The sequence below is a fragment of the Podarcis muralis genome, chromosome 1 (genome assembly GCF_964188315.1).
Source record: "Podarcis muralis chromosome 1, rPodMur119.hap1.1, whole genome shotgun sequence".
Lineage (NCBI taxonomy): Eukaryota > Metazoa > Chordata > Lepidosauria > Squamata > Lacertidae > Podarcis > Podarcis muralis.
In genome coordinates, this window is record NC_135655.1 from 118,613,843 (window position 1) to 118,636,572 (window position 22,730).

A 22,730-nucleotide genomic window follows, 5' to 3' on the forward strand; every position below is an offset into this window, starting at 1 on the left:
TCATATCAGCTCTTTTGTTTTCTGCATGCCCTCTTCTGTTCAAAAACGTAGCTTTTTATCTTCTGCATTGCATGCGAAAAGAAAAAAAGTTCAATATTGTGATTTTTGTCATGTGAAATTTTGCCCTAATGTTTATTGTCCTTATTGTAGGCAGGCAGTGTGACACCTAAATCACCCTCCACTGACATCTTTGATATGGTTCCCTTTTCTCCCATATCCCCTCAGTCATCAACACCTACTCGCAATGGCACACAGCCTCCTCCAGTGCCCAGTAGATCTGCAGAGATCAGTAAGTTTTGTAATGAACTGACCTGATTTGTTTTCATCTTCATACTAAGCCAAATACGGTTTTTGGAAACCACGCATTTAAAAACGATAGTGCTGGGTTCGCAGTGTTCCTGTTCTTTGAGAGTTTGGGTGTTTGGGGGGGGGGGCATCCTGCGACCCTTTCATATGTTCAAGTAATAACTCCACTCAAGGCAGGAATTAAAATAGCATGTTTGTTGTAAACATTTGCTTGTCCCCTTTTGGCTGTTAAAACTAAGCAGGCGTTCAACTATATATGTGCTAACTAGGGGACTGGATCTATTGTTTCATATTGCACAAAAGCAATCTGAGGATATGTTTTAGTCCCGTGTTAACTTCAGGAAAACACTTCTACGGTCTTCGTTGTGACACTTCAGCCGTGATTCAACTAGCACTGCACCTTTTGTGTGTGTCCCCATGCTGAAAAGAAAATGTGGTGGCAATCTCATATTCCAGTGGCTAAAGAAGGAAGACACAGGGGACACTATGTTTTCAAGAAGAAAAACCTGTGCCTATCAAATCCCGAATGGAAATATTAAAGTAGTTTACACTCAACTTCAGAACCACCTGTGTGGTTCTTTTGGGAAGCATCTCAGAAGAAGTAAAGCACTGCTGGATCTGCCAGTACTATTTTAACCCTGGTAACTATGACCAAGTGTCTGTAATTACTCCCTCACAAAGCCAAACTACCAAATAATTTCTACGGCTATCTGGTAATATAGTTAACATTAACTTCGTTAACATTAAGTATAAGTGGGATGGTACCAAATGTTCAATAGTTTTCTTATCGTTGGGGGTACAACTAATGATTTTGGCAATGTAAATTCCCCCCACCTCCCTCCAGATCAATTTTCGCTTTGATTGAACACCCACACCCATTACTTCAAACCGATTTTGTGCCATCATTTCTCCTTGATCACCAGATGTCATCAAAAGCAGTCAGGTTTGGCTAACTCTCCTTACCACTGAGGGCCATTGCAAGTGAGACTTGTTTAAACCGGGGCGCAAATTTCAGTACAGTCGTACCTTGGATCCCGAATGTCTTGGTACTCGGATGCTTTGGCTTCCAAACGCCGCAAACCCGGAAGTGAGTGTTCCGGTTTGAGCACATTCTTTGGAACCCAAATGTCCGACAGGGCTTCCGATTGGCTGCAGGAGCTTCCTGCAGCCAATCAGAAGCCACGCTTTGGTTTCCGAACGTTTTGGAAGTCGAAAGGACTTCTGGAACGGATTCCGTTTGACTTTCAAGGTACGACTGTATAAGGATTGCCAAAGAATCACCAAAAGAGGGTAGCTTCTCTCCACCTCGTGCTGCAGCATTTCCAGAGGTGTTTGCGTGAGAGATAACTGCAAGGTCCATGTGTCACCTTAAATTACAAAGAAACTAAACTATGGTTTGAATTTCAATGCACAGCACGCTAGCGCATACTACTAAAATCACAGGCATTTAGTTCCTCCCCTGCTGCTGCCACTCTACCAGAAGACAAGCCGTGGTCCTCTGAAAACAAACAATGAGTGGTAAACAATATTTGTTCTTGGCTTGCTCCTCTTCGTTTGTTTGGAAGACTAACAAGGGACAAGCCTGTGTTATGGCTTGTTTCTTGCCAGTGCAGCAGGAGTGAGGGAGGAGAAAAGGACCCACAATTTCTGCAGCATGCTGTGCATTCATATACAAACCATAGCTTAGTTTAACTGTAAGTTGAAAATGATAGTTTAGTAATTTTGTGAGTAATTCTGGTTCAGCTCTTGTCATGCTATCTGTTGTGCTTGTAACACAAAACAGCCAAGTCAACAAAGACTGTCATTTTTTTATAAAAATAAAAGGCTTTACCGTTTACATTCTTTTTGGGAACAAATTGCCCATTGAAATCTTGAAAGATTGGCCTATTGTTTCTTTCCAAATGTATTTATATACTACCCTCCCATAAAATATCTGGGGTGTATACAGCAATATAAAAACCATTAAAAGCAAGATGGGATAATCATTAAAATGACTGGCCACTCCAGAAAATTTCAAACAACAGCATAGGGCTGCCAGCATATATGAAGTCTTTTAAGAGACGCCTAAAAATGGATGGTGGCTGCCAAATTTGCTGGAAGAGTATTCCACAATGTGAGACCAACAAAAATATCTGCCCAACAGGCCTCTGTATCACAGCGGTAAACAGCACTCTTCCAGATTATCTCACTGATTGGGCTGGGATAGATAGAAGGGCTCAGGCAGTCCTTAAGGAATGTTGGACCTAAGTTGTTCAGGGCTCTGTACCTGACTTGATATGCTCATCTCCCCAGATAGTAATCAGTGAATTGTATTATCTTGAATGTGAAGTACTCCAAGCTGCTTGTGCACTATGTGGTGCCTTTAACCCCAAGAAACATAGATGCCTGGCTTGAAAGCAGAGGTTGATTACCTCGAAGGAAAGGTATAGTTTATGTTTCCGGAAAATAGTGGAAATCTCCAGCCCTTTTGGAATTACGGGGGGAAACAAGCAGGGGAGTTGCAATGGCTGAAAAAGAGGGGGGAAATCGGCAATTATTTTAGGCTTTCGCGTTGTCAATGCCAAGAGACATCTTTTGAAGCCAAAGAGGATATTTCTGAGATCAAAGTGCCCCAATAGGAAAAAAGCAACTAAAATCTGATAATAGATGAACGAAATCTTATACTCCCTTCTTAGAAAATAGTTTGATTGCCACCAATAACAACAGGGCAAATTTTTTACTTTGTGCTGTAAGACTCATGGCCTTTCCAGGAGGTCTGCAGATCAAATTTTCTTCAAAGTAACATTTGAACCCAACTACTTCCACTGTCCCCACGAGTGCTTCTCTTTTACCCCTTTATTTTTCATAACAGATTACCAAAAGAAGAACCTATTTAGAAACTAATATTGCTAATCACATTTCAAAATCAAGTTCAAAGTCTGGAAAGGTACTGCATTCTCCACCATAAAATAATGGTCTGAAAGAGGCAATAATATTTTCAGGATCTCATGAAAGCACTAATGAAACGGCTGGCTTAAAGAGTTTGCAATGCAAAGTCCTCTGCTCAGATCTGTTGGCTGAAATCTCGTCCCTTGAACCCACTCACAAGGTGGCATATCGCAGCCATCGTCTCGTAGAGCTCTTCCCAGTCAACTGCAATATGAAGATAAGTAATGCCACCTACCTTACAGGGCTGTTGTAAGGATTGTTGAGATAGGCAAATCGTGTGTTGTAAAAGGAAAATGCAGTCATTATTTATTGGAAGATCTTGCCTCTTGTAATAGGTAAATCAATCTCTCTCTGTATTTTACTGAATTTAGCAGTCCAGTATATTATCATTATAATGCATTTTCACGAGGTGATTTTATATGTCATGGACCAATAGTAGTAATTTTAGAAGCTGCAACAATCACGTCCAGATCTTTTAAAGTGTGAAACAGAAATGCCAGATTTAAGACCTTGCCCCCGAAAACTCCATAACCACACATAAAGCACTGCCTTATAAATCTTCCTTCTGTTATGTTATTATTGTGGTTGAGAAATTCATCCATAAAACAACTTGATATGGTCATACATTCTGGGAGTGTTTGAAATACCACAAATCCACTCCTGTTTTAGAATAGAAATTATTACACTGTGAAAGGCATGACAGGGATAGATGTGCACCACAAATTAATACAGGAGACAAACGGGAAATCTGCAAATAAGGGACAAATACTCATTTTTAATATAAAAAAATGAGAGGTGCATTAATCAGAAAAAAAATGTGTTTTTTTGTAATTCTCTTGTCAATCTCTAGCTAGTTAAAGCAGAATATAATCTGAACTGTAACATAAAAGATTTAAAGCATCATGAGAATAGAAGGAGGAAGCAATTGAGCAATAAGTTGCTTTGAGCTTTCTGGCATTCTAATTTTGGGGGTTCGGATGTTTTTGGATGCACTGGGCATCAGTCAGGTGATTTCCACCACCTGAATATGTTCTGATGTGGCACAGTCCCAGGAACAATGTGCTACCTTCTTTTCTCTGAGCGTGCAAATCGTCCCTAATTGCTGGGATTACACGCACTGTTTCAGCACTTCCAGTGTCCACAATCCATGCCCGTAGCATAACTCAGCTTGCACTGCGAATCCTGCCACTTCACAAAGATTAAGAGGGGCTGGTCATCGACTGTACTGATTTGGGCTGCTGGGAGCTGAAGTCTAACAACTTCTGGAGGACCACATGTTCCCCATCACTGGTATGCTCTATCATGCCTGGAGGGGCTTTTGGAAGCTGCCCATTCTGAATGCCTTTGAGCAGCTGTTCTGATTTAGCGCAGTTCTGTGTAAGAGAAATATAATGCAAGCCAAAGGATTATTCCCCCCCCCCTCGAGCTTCATCTTTTGATAAGAAACACTGCACAGTCGTAACCAAAACTAATGAGCTGGTGATCTGAGGCTTGTTTGCTAGAACAACTTACTTACTCTGCATATGTGTCCTGCTTAGAGAAAACACACACACTTCAGTTTCTGAAGGATCTGCAAGGGCTGTATGCTTTAAGAAGGAGAAGAAGATGACTATGCTTCATACAGATTTAGCCTGGAATTCGTGGAGATTCCTTCTCAAAAAATAATTTAGGGGAAATGAAGTGAAAATGAATGGTTGCCAGTTCATGACTCCTTCTCCAGAGGGGCAAGACGCAATGATCAAGAGTGGTGGCTCAACTGAACCATCTAGTACAGACCTTCTAGAATACAGCAGAACACTGGTTGCAAATTTTGCTGCTTTACATTCTCAAGTCCAGAGTTTCACTAGCTGTCTGAGTTTCCAAACACTCCACCTCTTATGTGCTGCTGATTCCTTTTTTTTATTCTTCTTCTTTCTAGAGAGAGACCTTTTTGGAGCCGAACCTTTTGACCCTTTTAGCTGCGGAGCAGGAGATTTCCCTCCAGACATTCAATCCAAACTAGACGAGATGCAGGTGACAAAACCTTTGCCATTGCAAAAATGTTGTTTCTATTGCCATGTAAATATCAGGGGGCATTGTTTGTGCTGTAGGCGGCATGATCATGGCCTGTGTTGCAAGGGGGGGGGGATAGGATTCATTCAGTTGTTAATAATAGAGTGTTTATCCATCTCAAGCAGAGGTACCTTTTCTGGGGTTCTCCACATGTGCCGTTTCCGTCATCCATTACCACTGTCCATGCTGCTGGTAGTCCCAACAACATCTAAGGAGAACAACACTGGCAATAAGTGAATCAGTGTTCAGAATCCTTAGAGGATTTAGTGCTTATTCTATAAGCTTTTGTAGCACTTCTGCAGAGGAAATGGGGTCAATATTACTGTTCATGCTTCCTCTAGAGAAGAACTATTTATCCCTTGTGGGCTACATGGAGGGTGCAGTTTTGAAGATCTGAATGCAGCCACTACAACAGTGATGGCCAAACTTGGTCCTCCAGGTGTTTTGGGACTACAACTCCCATCATCCCTAGCTAACAGGACCAGTGGTCAGGGATGATGGGAACTGTAGTCCCAAAACAGCTGGAGGGCCAAGTTTGGCCATCACTACACTACAAGACCACCAAGGAAGAATGCACTCACTGCAAGCAAGCCTTAATATCTATCTGTAAAACACATTTTGCTCTTTCAAGGTACAACACACTTCGCCTAACTATAATATTGCTTAGGCTCCTAACCAGGTTTGATTCTTGCCGTTTGGAGTCCTAAAAAAATGTCTCCTTCTCTTCCCTTCCTCCTCCTTTCATATGCCAGCACTTCATTGTCCATGTTGCCTGCCTTTCTACGTTCTTTAGGCCCAACAGGACTTCTTTAAACCTATCCCCACCCACTCAAATACATAACAAATGGTAGCCCGCTGGGTTTCTCCACTCATTTCTCAATCACGATCCCTTCTCTAGTCACCCCATCCTATCTGTGTATGGTTAATCAGCTACTCACACTTCATTTCAAACCCACAAGACCCCTTGCCTATCTTTCTTCATCACTGCTGGGTATCTTTGCCCATTGACTGGCCTTTGCTTACCTCCGTGTAGTGGTTAGGCCTCCACCATCCCCTCACTACTCTTCCTGATCCATTCGCCCACAGGGCAGTACAGGCCAGTTGGGTGCAGGGCTAGTGGCAAGAAACACCTTTCCTTTTAGCTCCTCTGTAACATTATTCCACTTTTCCACCCCAATACCCGTGGTTTTTGACAGTATACCATGTGAGACCAAACTATACCAAGTGCATGCACAAAATATTTATATCTATGTGTGACGAAATACCATAAATACCTTTCCAATCTCAACAGTGGGGAAATTATAATTTACTTCAGAAAATGAACTTGGTTGCAATCAACTTTATATTTACTTCTGAATATTTTGTAAGAAATAATGAAAAGATAAATTTAGTTGCAATTATTTTATGTTATTCGGTTTAGTTGTTTGTGAGATCTGTAACTAGGAGCAAAATCCTATGCATATCTACTTGGGCGTAAGTTCTCTTGAGTTCAATGAGACTTGTTCCACGTAATTGTGTATAGAATTGTAGCCTAAATTAGAAATGTTATTACCGATGTTAACCAATCTGCCAGAAGCTCTAATATTTCTTCTGTCTCTTTGTGCTTTCGTGGGTGTGCAGCGTCAGCGATGGTTGGTATATATATTTTTTAATGAGTTTCGATTCATGTCCTATAAAGTATAATAACGTTGATGTCTGAGATCTAAACTTTAGCACTTCAGATTGCTAGATTTCCATTCTTTTTCATTTTTCATGTGGTAAAATTTGAGAAATTCATGCAGGCTCCTTTCAGAGAGGTATTGACTTTTTGTCTGTAATAGCTCACTATGCTGTACATACACATTATGTAAGAATGAGTTCTTTTATTCAATCTGAACTTTAAAACTCAAGGGAAATGTTATTACTTCAGACAGAGCAGGCAAGATGGCTACCATTTCTGTAAAATACAAGCTTTTGCGGGGATGCTGTGCTCTGGGTATATGTGCACTTGAAGTGCCTTCAACCATGCATATGATACGTATTAAAAAAGACACTGCTGCAGATGTTTGATCATATAGGGACCTAATTCACAATGTTCTTCCCACTCCCCATTCACTGAGATGGAAGAACAGTTTAATACATGAGGATAAATGCACCATGGATAAAAAAAAGGTGTGCATTGCTAAAGAGCCACACCGCCACCGATATGAGCCAGGAATCTGCTTTGTATTTTGACTTGCTAAAACCTGACCCTTTGCCAACAAGTATATATTACCTTCCCCAGGCATTCTTTCCCAGAAAATAGAAGGCATGTGCATTGGACTGATTCTTTACAGTCACATTCCCAATTCTGTCATCCAAACATAAGGCTTTTTACATGTAGGTCTCTAAGGAATTGAATCAATGCACGTGTCTTCTGTTGTTGTTTTGTTTTTTCAGTAAAAGAATACTTATTTATTCTTCAGCTCTAGCCAGTGCTGTAATCCAGAGGGGAGGGCTACCTTTCAAATCAGCCATGTTTGTAGCATATTTGATTTATAGGTCAAACTGAAATCCTATAAGCCCACAGGAATAACCCTTATGAAAGCACCTCTATCTTGCCAAGAATCACTCCTTATCTTGAAGGTTGCCTCTTGCCAATTAGTACGTAAGGCAGTCTACGCTGCCATGGTCTAAAACAGAGCCATCGTATTCTCAGTTCTTTATCCAACTAGATCGATTCCAGCTCAGAATGGAACAGCATACTTTTTCTCCATTTGCAAGCCTGATACAGTGGAATGTGACACAACCCACTGTATATTTTCAATCAGGGTTCGAACTTGACACTTGACACATCACACACACACACACACAGAACTTTTGCAGGCTACATACATGTTCCACTGCCGCCGCCACCTCCAAAAAGTGACAAAATGCAAACGTTCAAATTCACTTTTTAAATTTCACATTAGGCAGATATTTGATGGGGACCCTGATCTCAAACTGAGGGTGCTTTTCTCATATAGATAGTGAGATATATTGTAAATGTCATTCATACTGATCATCTATAATTAACGGGACAGTGGAAACAGGCAGCTTAAGGCTCAATAGCAGTGACATCAAAAGCATATGATGTGTGTGTGTGTGTGTAATTAAAGCACATTAAATTTTTAAAAAGCAGTCACACAAACACACACACACACACACACACACACAGAGAGAGAGAGAGAGAGAGAGAGAGAGATTAGTTTCATTCTCTATGAAACAATCCAGATGAGAATGTATTACAGAACTCAAAAGAGCTTATTCCTGCATAGCCAGACGTTCTTTCTTTTCTTTTTTTAAGGTGAATTCCACAGTTATAAGAATGAGCACTTCTCAATAGGCGTTTGTAAAATACCGCATTTTCTCACTCTTTCCTGTTTCTTTGTGTTTTCCTTCTTCTGTTTCAGGAGGGGTTCAAAATGGGACTGACACTGGAAGGCACAGTATTTTGCCTTGACCCTCTAGACAGCAGGTGCTGATGCCAGGAAAAGAACCGTGAAAAGATATCGCCATCTCTTTTTTTTTAGGAGGGGGAAAAAAAGTTTTAAAACTTATTACAAATACTGTCAATGTGCCAAAAATGTTTTTTTTTTTTTCAACTTGTTCACTTTTGTGAGGTTTGCTTCTGTGAAACTCCAGATAGGTTCCAGTGTTATCCCTGTACAAATGTAAAAAGTCACACGTGTATATGAAACCAAAATGAAATCACACTGCTGTCTTTCTTAGTCATCTTCCGCCACCCAATGGCAATTCACCCTGTGCTGTGAAGTTCTTCGAACTATTCATGCAACGCTATGGAATCCCCTCAGTTGGTTTCTTCATTCCCAGTATGTAGGGCCCTGTTCATACATTTTTGTTGAAAATCGCCCAGATACTGCATACCACAGTTCACGCAGTCCATAAGTCCTTGTTTCTGGCCATGATTCAAGCTGCAGTGCGCTCTGTGGTTCTTCACATAGACTTTCCCACATTCATGGCTGTACTTTAACATAAAGGGAGTGATGGAGGCAGTTCCAGTTTACTCTCCCAGCATCACCTATTTGAGGTGCTTCAGATGTTGTCAGGCTCCAACTCCCATCAGCCCCAACTAACATGACTCTCATCAACCCTAACTAACTAGCACGTTGGGAAGCTCGGAGCTGAAAACCAGCAACACCCGGGGAACCACAGATTCCTGTCCTAGCTTTAAGAATTTTGATTAGGCACATAAGCTTATTTTTACATTCCTGGTGGTGTTTGTCGTCTGGAATCTGCTTCACAAAAAGCTATGTTTTTCAGTGGCGTGTGATAGTCTATTTTCACATCTACATGTGCACACAAGCGCTCTTCTGCACTCAGAAGCATATTTAGGAGGTGGGGGTCCGATAGCCGACTCCTCAACACAGATGTTTTGGAAATCCTGTTGATTTCCAAGTGGAGGCAGACTAAAAGTCACTGCTAGGTTGTGCATGTCAAGTTGCTACGTACAACGGGAAAAATCCAGCTCAGATTGCCTTATGCACACACGCTTTAACTAAGAGAAGACACCCTCGATGTTTTGAGGTCAGGCCCTCTGCGAATTCCAGAGGGTTTGAGAGTACATCCTTCAGGATCTTGGAAGCCTGGAGAATCATCTGGAAGCACACAAAGGAGTTCTGCTGCTGGGTCATGTGGGAACCCTATGAAAGCTGCTTGGATCATACATTTGGCAAATAACCTTACTGTGCAATGTACATGTCATTTATGGGTGCATAATTTGATAACAAATAACCCAGAGAAGAATGGTGGGGACAGGTTATCCTGTTGTCATTTGTAATTCTGCGCAGAAGCCCATTCCTGAGCATCAGTGTATTTTTCTTCCACTAGCCTTCAAACTAGCAATAAATGAACATTTTGTTTGTGCATTTCTTGCATTCACCGGTGGAATTGTTCCTTCCTGTTTCCATATTTGCCATCACTTTTCTCATTTTTTAAAGTGTGTGTGTATGTATACACATTTATATATATATACATATATATGTATATACAATAATTTTTTTGGGGGGGGGGGGAGTTTCCTCTCCTGTAAGGATCCTTTCACTGAAAAGACTTTTGGGGGGTGGGGAGGGGTGGATGCGAAGGACAAATAAGAGAAGACACTTAAGAGATTATTTTACTGCTTATATCTTTTAGACGGGGAGAAAAGAACTAGTTTTCTGGTACTTGGGTTGAAAAAAATAATAGCTTTTGACCTTATATTGTGAGGTTTACACAGAAAATAGAATGCATTTATGCAATATTATTACCTTTTTTAAAAAGCTTTGTTCCAGCCTCGGAAGACGCTTACGCAGATGCCTGGACAGTCTGGGATTCTTCACTTGCTTAAAGTTAAGCATCTGCTTAGGCACTGCGGCTCCAGCGAGCCTTTCCTATTTTTGCATTGTGTTAAGTCTTCCTTCTTTTCGTTGATCGGTCTGAATGTATACCTATATCTATGGACAGGATCCAAAGAGAACTGCCTGCGTACGTAAAGTGCTTCTGCACATGTACGGGGAAGAATGCAGGCTCTCACATCACACCGAACACCATTCCAGAGGGTCGCCTGACTTTCAGAAACTGCCTGGTGAGGACACAAGGATGGTGGCTGCAGTAGGAAGGTGTGGGACAAACACTTGCAGTGCGCATGCAAAACACCACAAACAGTCCTTTGGATCATGGCCTATGTGTCTGTCGATATAGTTATATACATATATATATATGGAATCACTAATGAGTAGAGTAGACTATGTTTCCTAGAAAGAAATCTATAATTTTGTTTGTCCTATAGTATTTTGCAATTTGTACAACGAGGTTGTTTAGTAGCCATATCAATGGCTTTTTAAAACAAATAGAATTTGTATTTTTATCGTACTTTTAAAAAAGAAAGCTTTACGTAATAAGCATATATTTAGGGGCCGTTTACTACGGATGGTAACGAAACACTCAGAAAATATTTGCACATTTTAAGAAACCTTTGTTTTACTGATTTTTACGTGGGTTGATTCTACGAAATGCTAAATATGATCTAACCGATCTCGTCAGTACAAGGACACCTAAATTAATTCAGCGAGAAAGTACATTTTTAACGAGAGGGTTCTAGTGTTCTGGTTGAAATTTGTATTTCTATGTAATCTCAAACTGTCTGTTTAATTTTGCTCCGAATAAATGTTTTAAATAATTTTGTCTTGTGGAACAGAACTTTTATTTAATACTGATCCGCAGTGCAAAGAAAATGGTAAATATAAAATAAAAACGAAGAAGCACCTACCAAACAAGAAAAACCACAAAACTCAACAACAACAAAAATGGGGCCTGCAACAAAACATTGCAGTTCACAGTACTCCTGTTCACCTCCCACACTCCCAAGGGTGCATAGGCGCTGGGGCCCTGGGTGCCCAAGCATACGCAAAATTGCCAATGAAGGGGCCGGGCACCCACAAATTGTGCCAGGGGCACAGGCACACCCCTGCAGAGGTCCCAGGCAGGTGCAATAGTGGGACCAAGCTTCTGCAAAAGTGTAAGTGTTCTGTGCCTAATGGTACTGCTCTGTCTTCATTGAGCTGTTTGTTTGCTACTTTGGGTTGTTTTGGTCTGCTTATGTCCAGCTCCGAGGTCCTTCTGGTGGTTCCCTCATTGCGAGAAATGAAGCTACAGGGAACCAGGCAGAGGGCCTTTTCGGTAGTGGCACCAGCCCTGTGGAACACCCTCCCATCAGATGTCAAAGAAATAAACAACTATCTGACTTTTAGAAGACATCTGAAGGCAGCCCTGTTTAGGGAAGTTTTTAATATTTGATCATGTTTTTAATATTCTGTTGGGAGCCGCCCAGAGTGGCTGGGGAAACCCAGCCAGATGGGCGGGGTATATATTATTATTATTATTATTATTATTATTATTATTATTATTATTATTACCCTCAGGGTTGTTGTGAGGATAAAATGGGGGGTTGGAGAACCATGTCTGCTACCTTGAACTCCTCGGACGAAAGACAGGATCTATTGGGAGGGGTTCAATGTTGCACTGGGGAAATGGTTCCATCAGCACAAGTATTTTTCTGCTTGCCAGACAGAATTATCCCCCCTCTCCCCATGTGCTGTTCTGGGAGTTCTCCCATCGGCCCCCCTCCTGAGTCCTCAGTGTTTATGGGGAAGCTCACTCTGAGCTTATGATTGTTCTTTCTGATCCAGATAAGCTTGTCACTAGTTTGTAAATTAGTCTGCTGAAATGACACCGCTCAGAGAAGATATCCCAGAATTCTCTTGAAAGGCCAGCCTGGCAGTCACTGATGCAATGCAGTTTCTCTTTGGGTTTAGAGGAGCTAAATAACAATACACCCACACAATAATCCCCCCCCCCATCGTTAATTATCTTACCAAACTGGAGAAAGAGATTCTGTATTTTCTTCTTTTTAAGACACAATTCGCTACATGTCTGCTCGGCGTTCAGGACAAGAACAGTTCTTGTCATTAATTTTTGGCTCTCTTTAAGATAGTTGCTTGACTTGTCTATCTAAATAGTGTTTGTGTCTGCTTGACATTTATATATCTGAAAGCCTTTGGAATCTAGAGTTTCATCCAACACTTAAGATTTTGAACACCCCATTATTCTAAACAAGAATAAATAAAGCCGTCAGGTACTCCTGGCCCTGGATCAATTTTGATTAAAATGAGCTTTATGGAGTAAATAAGTGGGCTATATCACTGTTGCAACATCTCTGGGAAAATACAATAAAAACTATTTGTTGTTGTTTTTTACTCAGCACACTTTTCTGAATCTCAAACTGAGTAATAGCTCTGTTGGTGTTACAGGGCAGATGAAGCAATCTTTTATCATCTGATGACCTCTAGTTAAAATGTTTTGCCAAGATAGGGAAACTGCAAGGCTGAAGACCTAAGATGCCAGGTCCACTTCTTCAACAATTGTTGTGTTTTCATCCTTACTTCGTCAGGGAACATCATTAACATTGATCACAATGGCTGTGCTCTTTTATCTCTGGTCGGGGACAGAGGGTGGCGCTAGGGAGGGAGATGTCATTGCACCATTCCTTGGTGTGTGGAGTGCCGCAGGGCGCAATCCTCTCCCCGATGCTTTTCAACATCTTTATGTGCCCCCTTGCCCAGATTGTCCGGAGCTTTGGGCTGGGTTGCCACCAATATGCTGATGACACTCAGCTCTATCTGCTGGTGGATGGCCACACCGACTCAGCCCCGGACACATTGAACAGATGTTTGGAAGCTGTGCCTGGATGGCTGCCTGGGAGCCGGTTGAAGTTAAATCCTTCAAAGACAGAGGTCCTCTGGCTGGGTTAGGATGGCATGGGAATGAGGGACCAACTCCCTTCTCTTGCAGGGGCCCAATTAGCGCCAGTGCTTTCCATTAAGAGTTTAGGTGTAATCCTTGATGCCTCCCTTTCCATGGACGCGCAGGTTACAGCAACAGCCAAGGTGACATTTTTCCACCTTTGCCGCATCAAGCAGTTGGTCCCTTATCTTTCCTGCCCTGATCTGGCCACAGTGATCCATGCGATGGTCACCTCCAGGCTTGACTACTGCAATTTGCTCTACGCGGGGCTGTCCTTGAAACTGTCCCACAAACTCCAGCGGGTGCCGAATGCTGCAGCGAGGCTCCTCACGGGGTCCCTGCCATGGGAGCATATTCACCCAGTGCTTTTCCAGCTGCACTGGCTCCCAGTGGAGTATAGGCTCAGGTTGAAGGTGCATGTTTTGACCTTTAAAGCCCTTTGTGGATTAGGGCTCTCATATTTACGGGGCCGCCTCTCCTGGTATGCCCCACAGAGGACCTTAAGGTCCATGAATAACCATAGTTTAGAGGTCCCGGGCCTTAAGGAAGTCAGACTATCCTCCACCAGGGCCAGGGCCTTTTCAGTGATGGCTCCGACCTGGTGGAATGCTCTGTTCCATGAGACTAGACCCTTCAGGATTTAACCTCCTTTCATCAGGCCTCTAAGACAGAGCCATTCCACCTGGCCTTTAATTTGAATTCAGCCTGATCTTTTATTTCCCTTCTCTTCCCTCCCCCTCCCCCTCCCCTTTTATGAAGATTACCCACTCTGAGACCCCACAGCTAATTCTCCCCTGGCCTCCTCACTGGCCCAAGTAGGACTAATTCAGCCAGCTAGCCCTGGTGACTATCTAATGCTTATTAGATGGATTTTCCTCAAATTGATTTCCAAACTTTGAATTTTATTGTTATTCATGTTTTTATACTGCATTTTATGCTGCTTCTACAATTAAGTGTTTTAAATTTGTTGTTAGCTGCCCTGAGCCCAGTTTTCTGAACTGGGAAGGGCAGGGTATAAATTAAAATATTATTATTATTATTATTATTATTATTATTATTATTATTATTATTAGGAACTTATAAAATGAAGGTCTTAAGATGTAGACCTCCCTATTTACGATGAGTTCCACACCCCATAGTCAAATTGGACAAGGCTTAACTATCCAGAGATCCTTTACCTTATTGCATTTGTATCCCACTTTTTAAAACTAAGTAATACAGAAAATTCACCGTATGGATGATACAGACCAGCTTTAAGTATACATGGGCATTTAGTAGCAAATGTAGTAGCAAATGCCATGAACTGGCAGAACAATGGGGAAGAGGAGCATAACTGGGGATGGGGAAGGAGAGGTTGGTGTATGAAGTACTCACAGGGTGATGGTGGGTGGCAAGGGGATGGGAGTCAGTGCACAGGAACCAGAATAGCAGGGCCCATCACCAGAGCCAGAAGGGCCCTGTCTCTCCAAACACGGTGGGCTATGAGGCATAGGGAGCAGTGGGAGGGACACTCCAGGAGGCTGAGACAAGCAAGGGCCCACAGCCTAACTCTCTAGCTGGCCAGGTGGGGCTCACTAGCTCTGGGAGGAGGCTAGGAACAGGTGAGGGTCACCTGTCTCATCAGACCCAGATGCTGCAATCAGCATGCAAAGTACAAAACAGAGGGGCTGTGTCTGCTCAAATGCCCACCTTGAAGGACCTCAGATGTTCCTGGATCTCTGTGGGACTTTGGACATGTGGATTGACCCTGGACTGGGGACTTGACATACTGACTTGCCACCAGGTAGGCCAGGAGACAAAATATTTCTATAGAGGTGTAATGTTCCATACATTCTTCAGTCCTGTGCTTTGAGAGTGGGTTGATTTGGTAGCTGGCTGGTTTTAGTTTGACACGTTTGGGTTTTTTTAACTCCCACTTGCTTCACTCTGCAAAAAAAACCTGCCAGTATCTTATCTGGTCTTGGCAACCAGTTGGAGTAGCAAGCGCAGAGATTTTGCAGGGCAGCATTGGGAAGACTTGTAAACCATGCGCTGGACTTGAACCAAAGTTTTTGCTATGCTAAGATTTTGCTTGGACTTCATTTGCACCAGATATCGCTTCACACCAGGGAACAAATGCATGTGGAAACAGCCTTTCTGACTGAAGAGTTCAGGTTGCGGTCAGAGCATACAAGGCCCTTTCATGTTCTGTGGATAGGATTCAAAAATGTTACCTCTATAGGCTATAATTTAATTCCCTCTATGAAGGGGCACACTTCTGTTGCGTGTCGAGGTCCCCAAGCCACCCCCCAATAACTCACACATCACAAACATTGGGTTTTTGGCACGATTTTGGCCACAACTTTATTTAAATACATCCAAGGGAGTGGTTGCTTAGGCATTGGTTCCAACTATCTGTCCTTGCCCAGGGGACAACTGACTTCCGGATCCCAGCGAAAGCCAGTGCAGGAAACAACTTTTGGGGAGAAAATGAAGCTGGGCCTCAGTCCTTCACTTCTCACCCTCATGCTCCTGGTGGCTTGCACGGCCCAAGTCCGATGCCAGGGACAAGGACGAAAAGAATGGCAAGCGGGTTTGATGTAAATCTCATGATGTATAAGCTAGTTATAAGTGTAAGCTGCAGGAGAACCAAACCATAAAGATTAAGAAGCCTGAAAGCAGGAGGGATGGAGGTCGGCAGGGGGGTGAAGAGAGACTCAGATCATGAAAGATATAAAGAAACAAAGAGGATTAATAATTAAAATTAAAATTGTTTATTATTATTATTATTATTATTCTTTTCTTGGAATTTTGTTTATGCAACGATTAATTTAGATGTTGGCTTTTTTTATTTATTTTTTCCTTTTTTCTTTTTGGCTATGTATATGAAACTCAATAAAAAGAATTAAAAAAAAAAAGAAAAGAAAGGCAAGCCCCTGAATTCCTTTAATGGAATTCCCTTTCCGCACCACCATTGGAGGGGTAGGCACTTACCCCTCCACCAACCAATTTGAACCAATGCCTAACCGCCAACCTTACAAGTTGTGACGATTTGCTACACAGTAGGCAAAACCAAATGGCACCAGCCAATCAGCCAAATGGTAAAATTCCTACCAGGCCCCTGCCTCAAAGCAGACGACCCCATGACAGGCATAGCAAGGTCAAGCGAACAACCCCCCAATACAGGGAGGGTGGGCGGGTGATCCGGTGCAAGCAGCCAAGAGAACGCTCAAAGTTGGGCGACCAGTATTTAAAACCTCTGACCCCTCCTTCAAAATTGGCAACAAGCAGTTCTCCCCAGCGACCCGATTCACCAATTCACTGGCTGGGTCCCTCCACAAATCTGCCAAGCAACGATGGGGTGGCTTGTATCCCCCACCGCAACACACACTCTCTGCTAGGGAGAACACATTTTTCTGGATGCTATGTTGCTTTTGCTGTGACAGAACAAACATAACTACTGCTCTGGGGAAATGTTAATTTAGGTGGAGCTATCCCTCAGGAAATAAATGCATCTGGCTCGCAATGTGCACATTTAACTTCTGGGATCACAGCTTCACACGCTTGGTGGTTGGCCAGCTGAAATCGCAAATATTAAACACATGCAAGGCAGGGAGCTTCTCTGCCATGGAAAGAGCTTTTAAGCTCTCTGCCCTGCTTACAGGCTTTGGGAGGCTCTCCCAGAACCCGCACGAGAGCTTCCCAGAGCCTTGTAAGCAAGGCAGGGAGGAGCTCCAAATCTCTCTGCCTTGTGTGAGGGGCAAGGCCTGCTTGGTGCGCCAGCTTCAGAAACATAGGGATGTTGTATACAGTATGAGGTTGAGGAAGAAGGGGGTGGGGTTGTGAAACATATTCTTTTTCTTAGCATATGTGTGGAGTTTTGTGTCAGCATCATTTGCATAGGTTTTCTTTCTATTCACTTATTATATTTCCTTGGTAGTGAGAGAGGTTGGGGGACAGGGCTTGGTTGGTTGTCTTAATTGGCTGCAGTGAAATTTGTTTGTGTGTAAGAAAGAGAGTGACAGGGACGCGGGTGGCGCTGTGGGTAAAAGCCTCAGCGCCTAGGGCTTGCCGATCGAAAGGTCGGCGGTTCGAATCCCCGTGGCAGGGTGCGCTCCCGTTGCTCGGTCCCAGCGCCTGCCAACCTAGCAGTTCGAAAGCACCCCCAGGTGCAAGTAGATAAATAGAGACCGCTTGCTGGCGGGAAGGTAAACGGCGTTTCCGTGTGCTGCGCTGGCTCGCCAGATACAGCTTTGTCACGCTGGCCACGTGACCCGGAAGTGTCTGCGGACAGCGCTGGCCCCCTGCCTCTTGAGTGAGATGGGCGCACAACCCCAGAGTCTGTCAAGACTGGCCCGTACGGGCAGGGGTACCTTTACCTTTACCTTAAGAGAGAGATGGTTGAGTCCAGTTAACCATATTGATTTGTATGCTGTTTGTGGGTTCTTGTTTTTGTCTTGATGGGCTGTGTATGTAATAAAGGGGAGCCATACCGGGGTGAAGGCGTCCTCTTTTATTTGTACCCATGTCAGTTTAGGTCTGTAGGTTGCCTTTTCTTGTTGTTGTTTAGTCGTTTAGTCGTGTCCGACTCTTCGTGACCCCATGGACCAGAGCATGCCAGGCACTCCTGTCTTCCACTGCCTCCCGCAGTTTGGTCAAACTCATGTTAGTAGCTTCGAGAACACTGTCCAACCATCTTGTCCTCTGTCATCCCCTTCTCCTTGTGCCCTCAATCATTCCCAGCATCAGAGTCTTTTCCAGGGAGTCTTCTCTTCTCATGAGGTGGCCAAAGTATTGGAGCCTCAGCTTCAGGATCTGTCCTCCCAGTGAGCACTCAGGGCTGATTTCCTTCAGAATGGATAGGTTTGATCTTCTTGCAGACCATGGGACTCTCAAGAGTCTCCTCCAGCACCATAATTCAAAAGCTTTTCTAGGAAGGCTGCTTCCCATACAACTTGGTACCAGTGGTCCTTGTTCACTCCTGACAGGTCCCTCCAGTGTTTGGCTATAATGTTTCTGATTGCTGGGAGTAGAAAATTCAACCTGAAAAAAGAGACCATGCATGTATTCTTGTAAACCAATAAAATCTTTAATTAAAAATATTTTTTGAAAGAAAGAAACAAACATAGGGATGCTCATGTGTGGGTGATTCTGGGGTTGTGTTGGCTATACACAGTTGAGGCTTTACACATCCCCTGAATGTAACCCTCACACAAGTTGTGAGTTGACAGTATTACAGTTTGATAGCAGAAGCTTAAATGGTGGGTGCTGTGTTGTAAACACAGAAACAATAGCTGTATTCAGACATTCGCCTGAAGACACAATGATTAGAAGCAGGGCAAAAGTTTTAGCTCCCTGCTAAGCCGTAAAACTTCTTGCACTAACTTGAGTGACTTGCTACCTTACTGTTAGCTTTTTGTGATAAAATAGACACCTTATATGAAACTTGAAGATAAATCTTTACTTGTTAAGTTGGCAACAGTTGAACTAGTATTATTCAATGCCTTTCTCTCTTGAGGCCAAGAGAGGGTTTGGTCTTTTTGCTTGCAAAACTGCTTCAGAGCAGTGCATAAGTTATTAATCCGTAGCTTGCTTGTCCTCTCAAACTCTTCCAGACAGAGTGTGCTTGAAGTCACCACTTTCCCACTTCTCAGTCAAAGAAGCAGAATAACCTGCCAACTGCCACCTCCTGCATTGTAAATCTATACTGCCCTCTTCAGGAAGGTTCAGGAGAAGGTGGGGGCAGTCTCCACCATTCCTCCTCAGTCCAGTCCCTGACAGCAGTTCTCTAACCATCCAGTGTTTACAAAAATGTGTACATTATGCAAGACTTGCCTAAAAATGAATGTATTAGTGAAAATGACGCACAACAATCCATTGCATGAGGAGAAACTGCTCGCAAAAAAAAGTGTACCTTAGTCAAAGCAGCATACTAAAAATGTGTTTATTGGGTGAAATTTGCCCTAGAACACTGGAAAACGTTCGTGAGGGAGTTTTTAAAAAAGAAAAATTGCAAATTGCTGCAGAAATGTGGAGAACCAAGTTTAAGATTGGAAAAATGAGAAACTGAGAGAAAAGGAGTCAACATATCCTTCCATCACTATTGAGCGCAAGAGCACGTTTCTGCTCCTTAGCACCTGGTTTTCAGAGGCACGCCATCTCTGTTACTCAAGGTAGTGCATAGCCAACATGACTTGCAGCCATTGATAATCTCATCCTGTGTGAATTCATCTCATTCCCTTCCAAGAATGTAGATGAGTTGCAGCTGAACGTGTGGCCTGAATCCATTTGTAAGTATTGTATATGTGGTGACATGACCCTTCTTTGTGGCATCGATCTGTGGTGTCATCATTTACACACCTAGCGCTGGATATTGCATCCGTCAACATGCATCGGTGAAGCAATTTGATATCAGCCTTCTGGACTTGTAAAAGGATAATGGACTTGTAAAAGGATAAGAGTACTGGGAAATGATCCATAATGAATTGGGGGGGGGGAAATGTTTAAAAGTACTTTTCCAGAAAACCAGAGTCCTTTCTGTTGGGGATAATTCAGACTGAAATTCCCAGGTGTCAAAAAAGGTTATTTATGTATGCTACTACTGCGGCCCATGTTTTGTTAGCCCAAAAATGGAAAACAGGCGAGGTCCCAACCAAAGAAGAATGGCAACTTAAGTTGACTGAATATGCACAACTCGCAGACTTAACATATAGAATATGAGAAGAACATACATTTAGAGAAGATTGGAAAGCGTTTATTGGATATATGGGATATAATTGTATACAGCATTTAGATAAATTCAACAGTGTAAATAAGTTTTGATGGATGCAATAATGGAATACTGAATGGTATAGTTTTTGTAAAACATGCAGGGATTTATGATATGTAAAATGAACTATGGAAAGAGAAGGGAAGTCATTGATATCTTAAGGATTAAAATGAGTATTTTAAATTGTGAAACAGAAAATTTAATAAAAATGATATATATATAAAGATATTGGACTTCAAAGTTCACTTGAATTAAAGTTTTGCAGCAGGAGTCTGAAAAAGAGCAGAGTCTAAAATGTAACCAAATTTCTTTGCTGATATGCAGAAGAGGACAGAAAGAAAACTTACTGACAGATAAAACAGAGGACACTGATTTATCTTGCCTGCTAAAACTCTGTGACTCCAGTGGTGAAACAGTCAAGTCTGGTGTTGGGGCAAACTTTATGAATGGAAAATCTTCCAACGCCTAAGTAAAACCACACAAAATTGACTAAGCTGATTCTGATTGCTTTAATGCGGAGAACAGCTCCGCCTAGATGAGTTTCTCTTGTACATGACCACATGATGATTTGCCTGCTCAGGCTTGCCATAGCTTTGCAATCCACATGGAATTGTGGCCTCCATCTGTGAGATCCGAGTTCAGCAGCTGGACTCAATAAGACCATTTTTGGACTAGCTCTCGGAAAACAAACGGTTCAAGCCAAAAACAAAAACCTACTGCCATCAATCTGGCAACATACTAATCTTGTAAATATTAACCCCTCTCAAAAAGCAATCAGCCTAACTGTTTCATTCAATTATACACAATTTATCTTGACGGCATATAGACATTTTTGTAGAAAGGAATGCCTCAGCCAACAACTGTTGTGGTAGAGGATCTAACCATTCTGTTGTAGAATATACACCAGTGATGATATGTGGTAAAATCCATTACTGTCCAGAGCATCACCCAAGGTATATTTCCAGTGTCTGCTTTTGCCCTTTGTGGGATATTGGGCTGCTGTAACACATTATAGGAAATGGAGCAGTTGTGGGAGGAGACCAGGAGAAATAGAAAATGGAGCTGCGCTATCCATTAATGGATGCAATTTCTACTATTCTGTGCTGATCCCGTGGGCTACCCAGAGGTGAGGTCCAAGTCCGGTCCATGGTCAAAGGTGCAACATGGAGGCAGTCTCTAGTAGCTGAAGCTGGGTGCAGGGCAGGGAGTCGGGTGAAGTCAGGAACAGGCATGCAAGCAGGGAGCCAGGGCGGGTCAGGAACTCAGGCAGGAAAGCAGGACAGGGTTCAGGCAGGAACTAGCAACCAACAATGTTGCTCCTGCAACTTAGGACTGGGGCTGGCCGGCTTTTATCTGCCCTGAGGCATAGGGCGGCCCTGATCCTCTGGTGACTCACCTCTCCTGGCCTGCAGGCGAGCACTCCTCCTGCGGGAACTTAGTTCCCTCTGCCTCTCTGCCCTGAGCCTCTGCAGCTCAGGAGAGGCTGGAGGGTTACCGGACCCAGAGGCAACCTCAGCTTCCTCTGACGGGGCTGAGAGTGGAGCACCTGCAGGCAATGGGTCCTCCATCGCCTCAGGAGCCAGAGCAGGCTCAGCTGATGCCTGCAACTGAGGATCCAGCACAAGTGAGGACCCTTCAGGCTCATGCCCAGGCCCAGCTCAGCTGGTTCTGGAGGCGGGGAATCCTGTGCAGGCTGGGATCCCTCAGGTTCAGCATCCGAGTCTGAATCCCAGGCCATCACATATTCTGAATATGGTGTCCAAGTGCCATATCAGCGAGCAATTCTGTGTTTCCCTCTGATGTTTACCCACATGACTGGAGGTGGGGGTGTGTCTGAATACTGGCACCACATAGATGGGTATCAAATATAATTGAGAAAGGGGCTTAAGAATAATTGATATCAGTGTTGCCATATTTCCAAAAGTGTAATATGAGCTGGGGGGTGGGGAGTTGTTGAACTTTTTGTTTTCTTGGCCATAATTGTTGAACTTTTTTGGCAATATAATAATAATAATAATAATAATAATAATAATAATAATAATAATAATAATGAGTTTTTGAGTTATTTTTAATGAAATTCGCCAAAACCTACACTTCCGACATGGGCTATATGCCCAGATTTTCCCAGAAGCTTCAGCAATTTTGGTCCGGACACTGTGAGGGCTGGATACCAGCTAAGTTCGGGAAATTCCAGACGTATGGTAACCCTATCCATGTGGCAGCTAGAAAGTAGTTGATTTATCCTGACAGGCTATATTAAACAACAACCTATTTCATCCAACACGCCTGGCACAGATGCATCTAATTTAGAAAGCCATTTGCAGTGGAATTGCAACCTGTAGCACCATTTCAGCCCGATTCTTAGTATTTTTAAGCCCTGCAGAGTTCAGTGGAA

The 22,730-nt window shown here is 42.9% G+C and overlaps 1 protein-coding gene across 4 annotated transcripts in view; it reads left to right on the forward strand.

Moving 5' to 3' along the window:
* Nucleotides 1–11,465, forward strand: part of GULP1 (GULP PTB domain containing engulfment adaptor 1) — a 164,147-nt gene extending 152,682 nt beyond the window's left edge. For 2 of the 4 annotated variants that reach the window (XM_077917236.1, XM_028750253.2), the window contains 4 exons: nucleotides 151–289; nucleotides 5,153–5,247; nucleotides 6,907–6,917; nucleotides 8,697–11,465. In XM_077917236.1, the coding sequence (XP_077773362.1) occupies nucleotides 151–289; nucleotides 5,153–5,247; nucleotides 6,907–6,917; nucleotides 8,697–8,718 (267 nt within the window). In that variant the 3' untranslated portion in view covers nucleotides 8,719–11,465. The remainder of the gene's footprint in view (nucleotides 1–150; nucleotides 290–5,152; nucleotides 5,248–6,906; nucleotides 6,918–8,696) is intronic. The other 2 variants (XM_028750262.2, XM_028750237.2) reach the window with 2 other exon arrangements.
* Nucleotides 11,466–22,730: the final 11,265 nt, after the last annotated feature.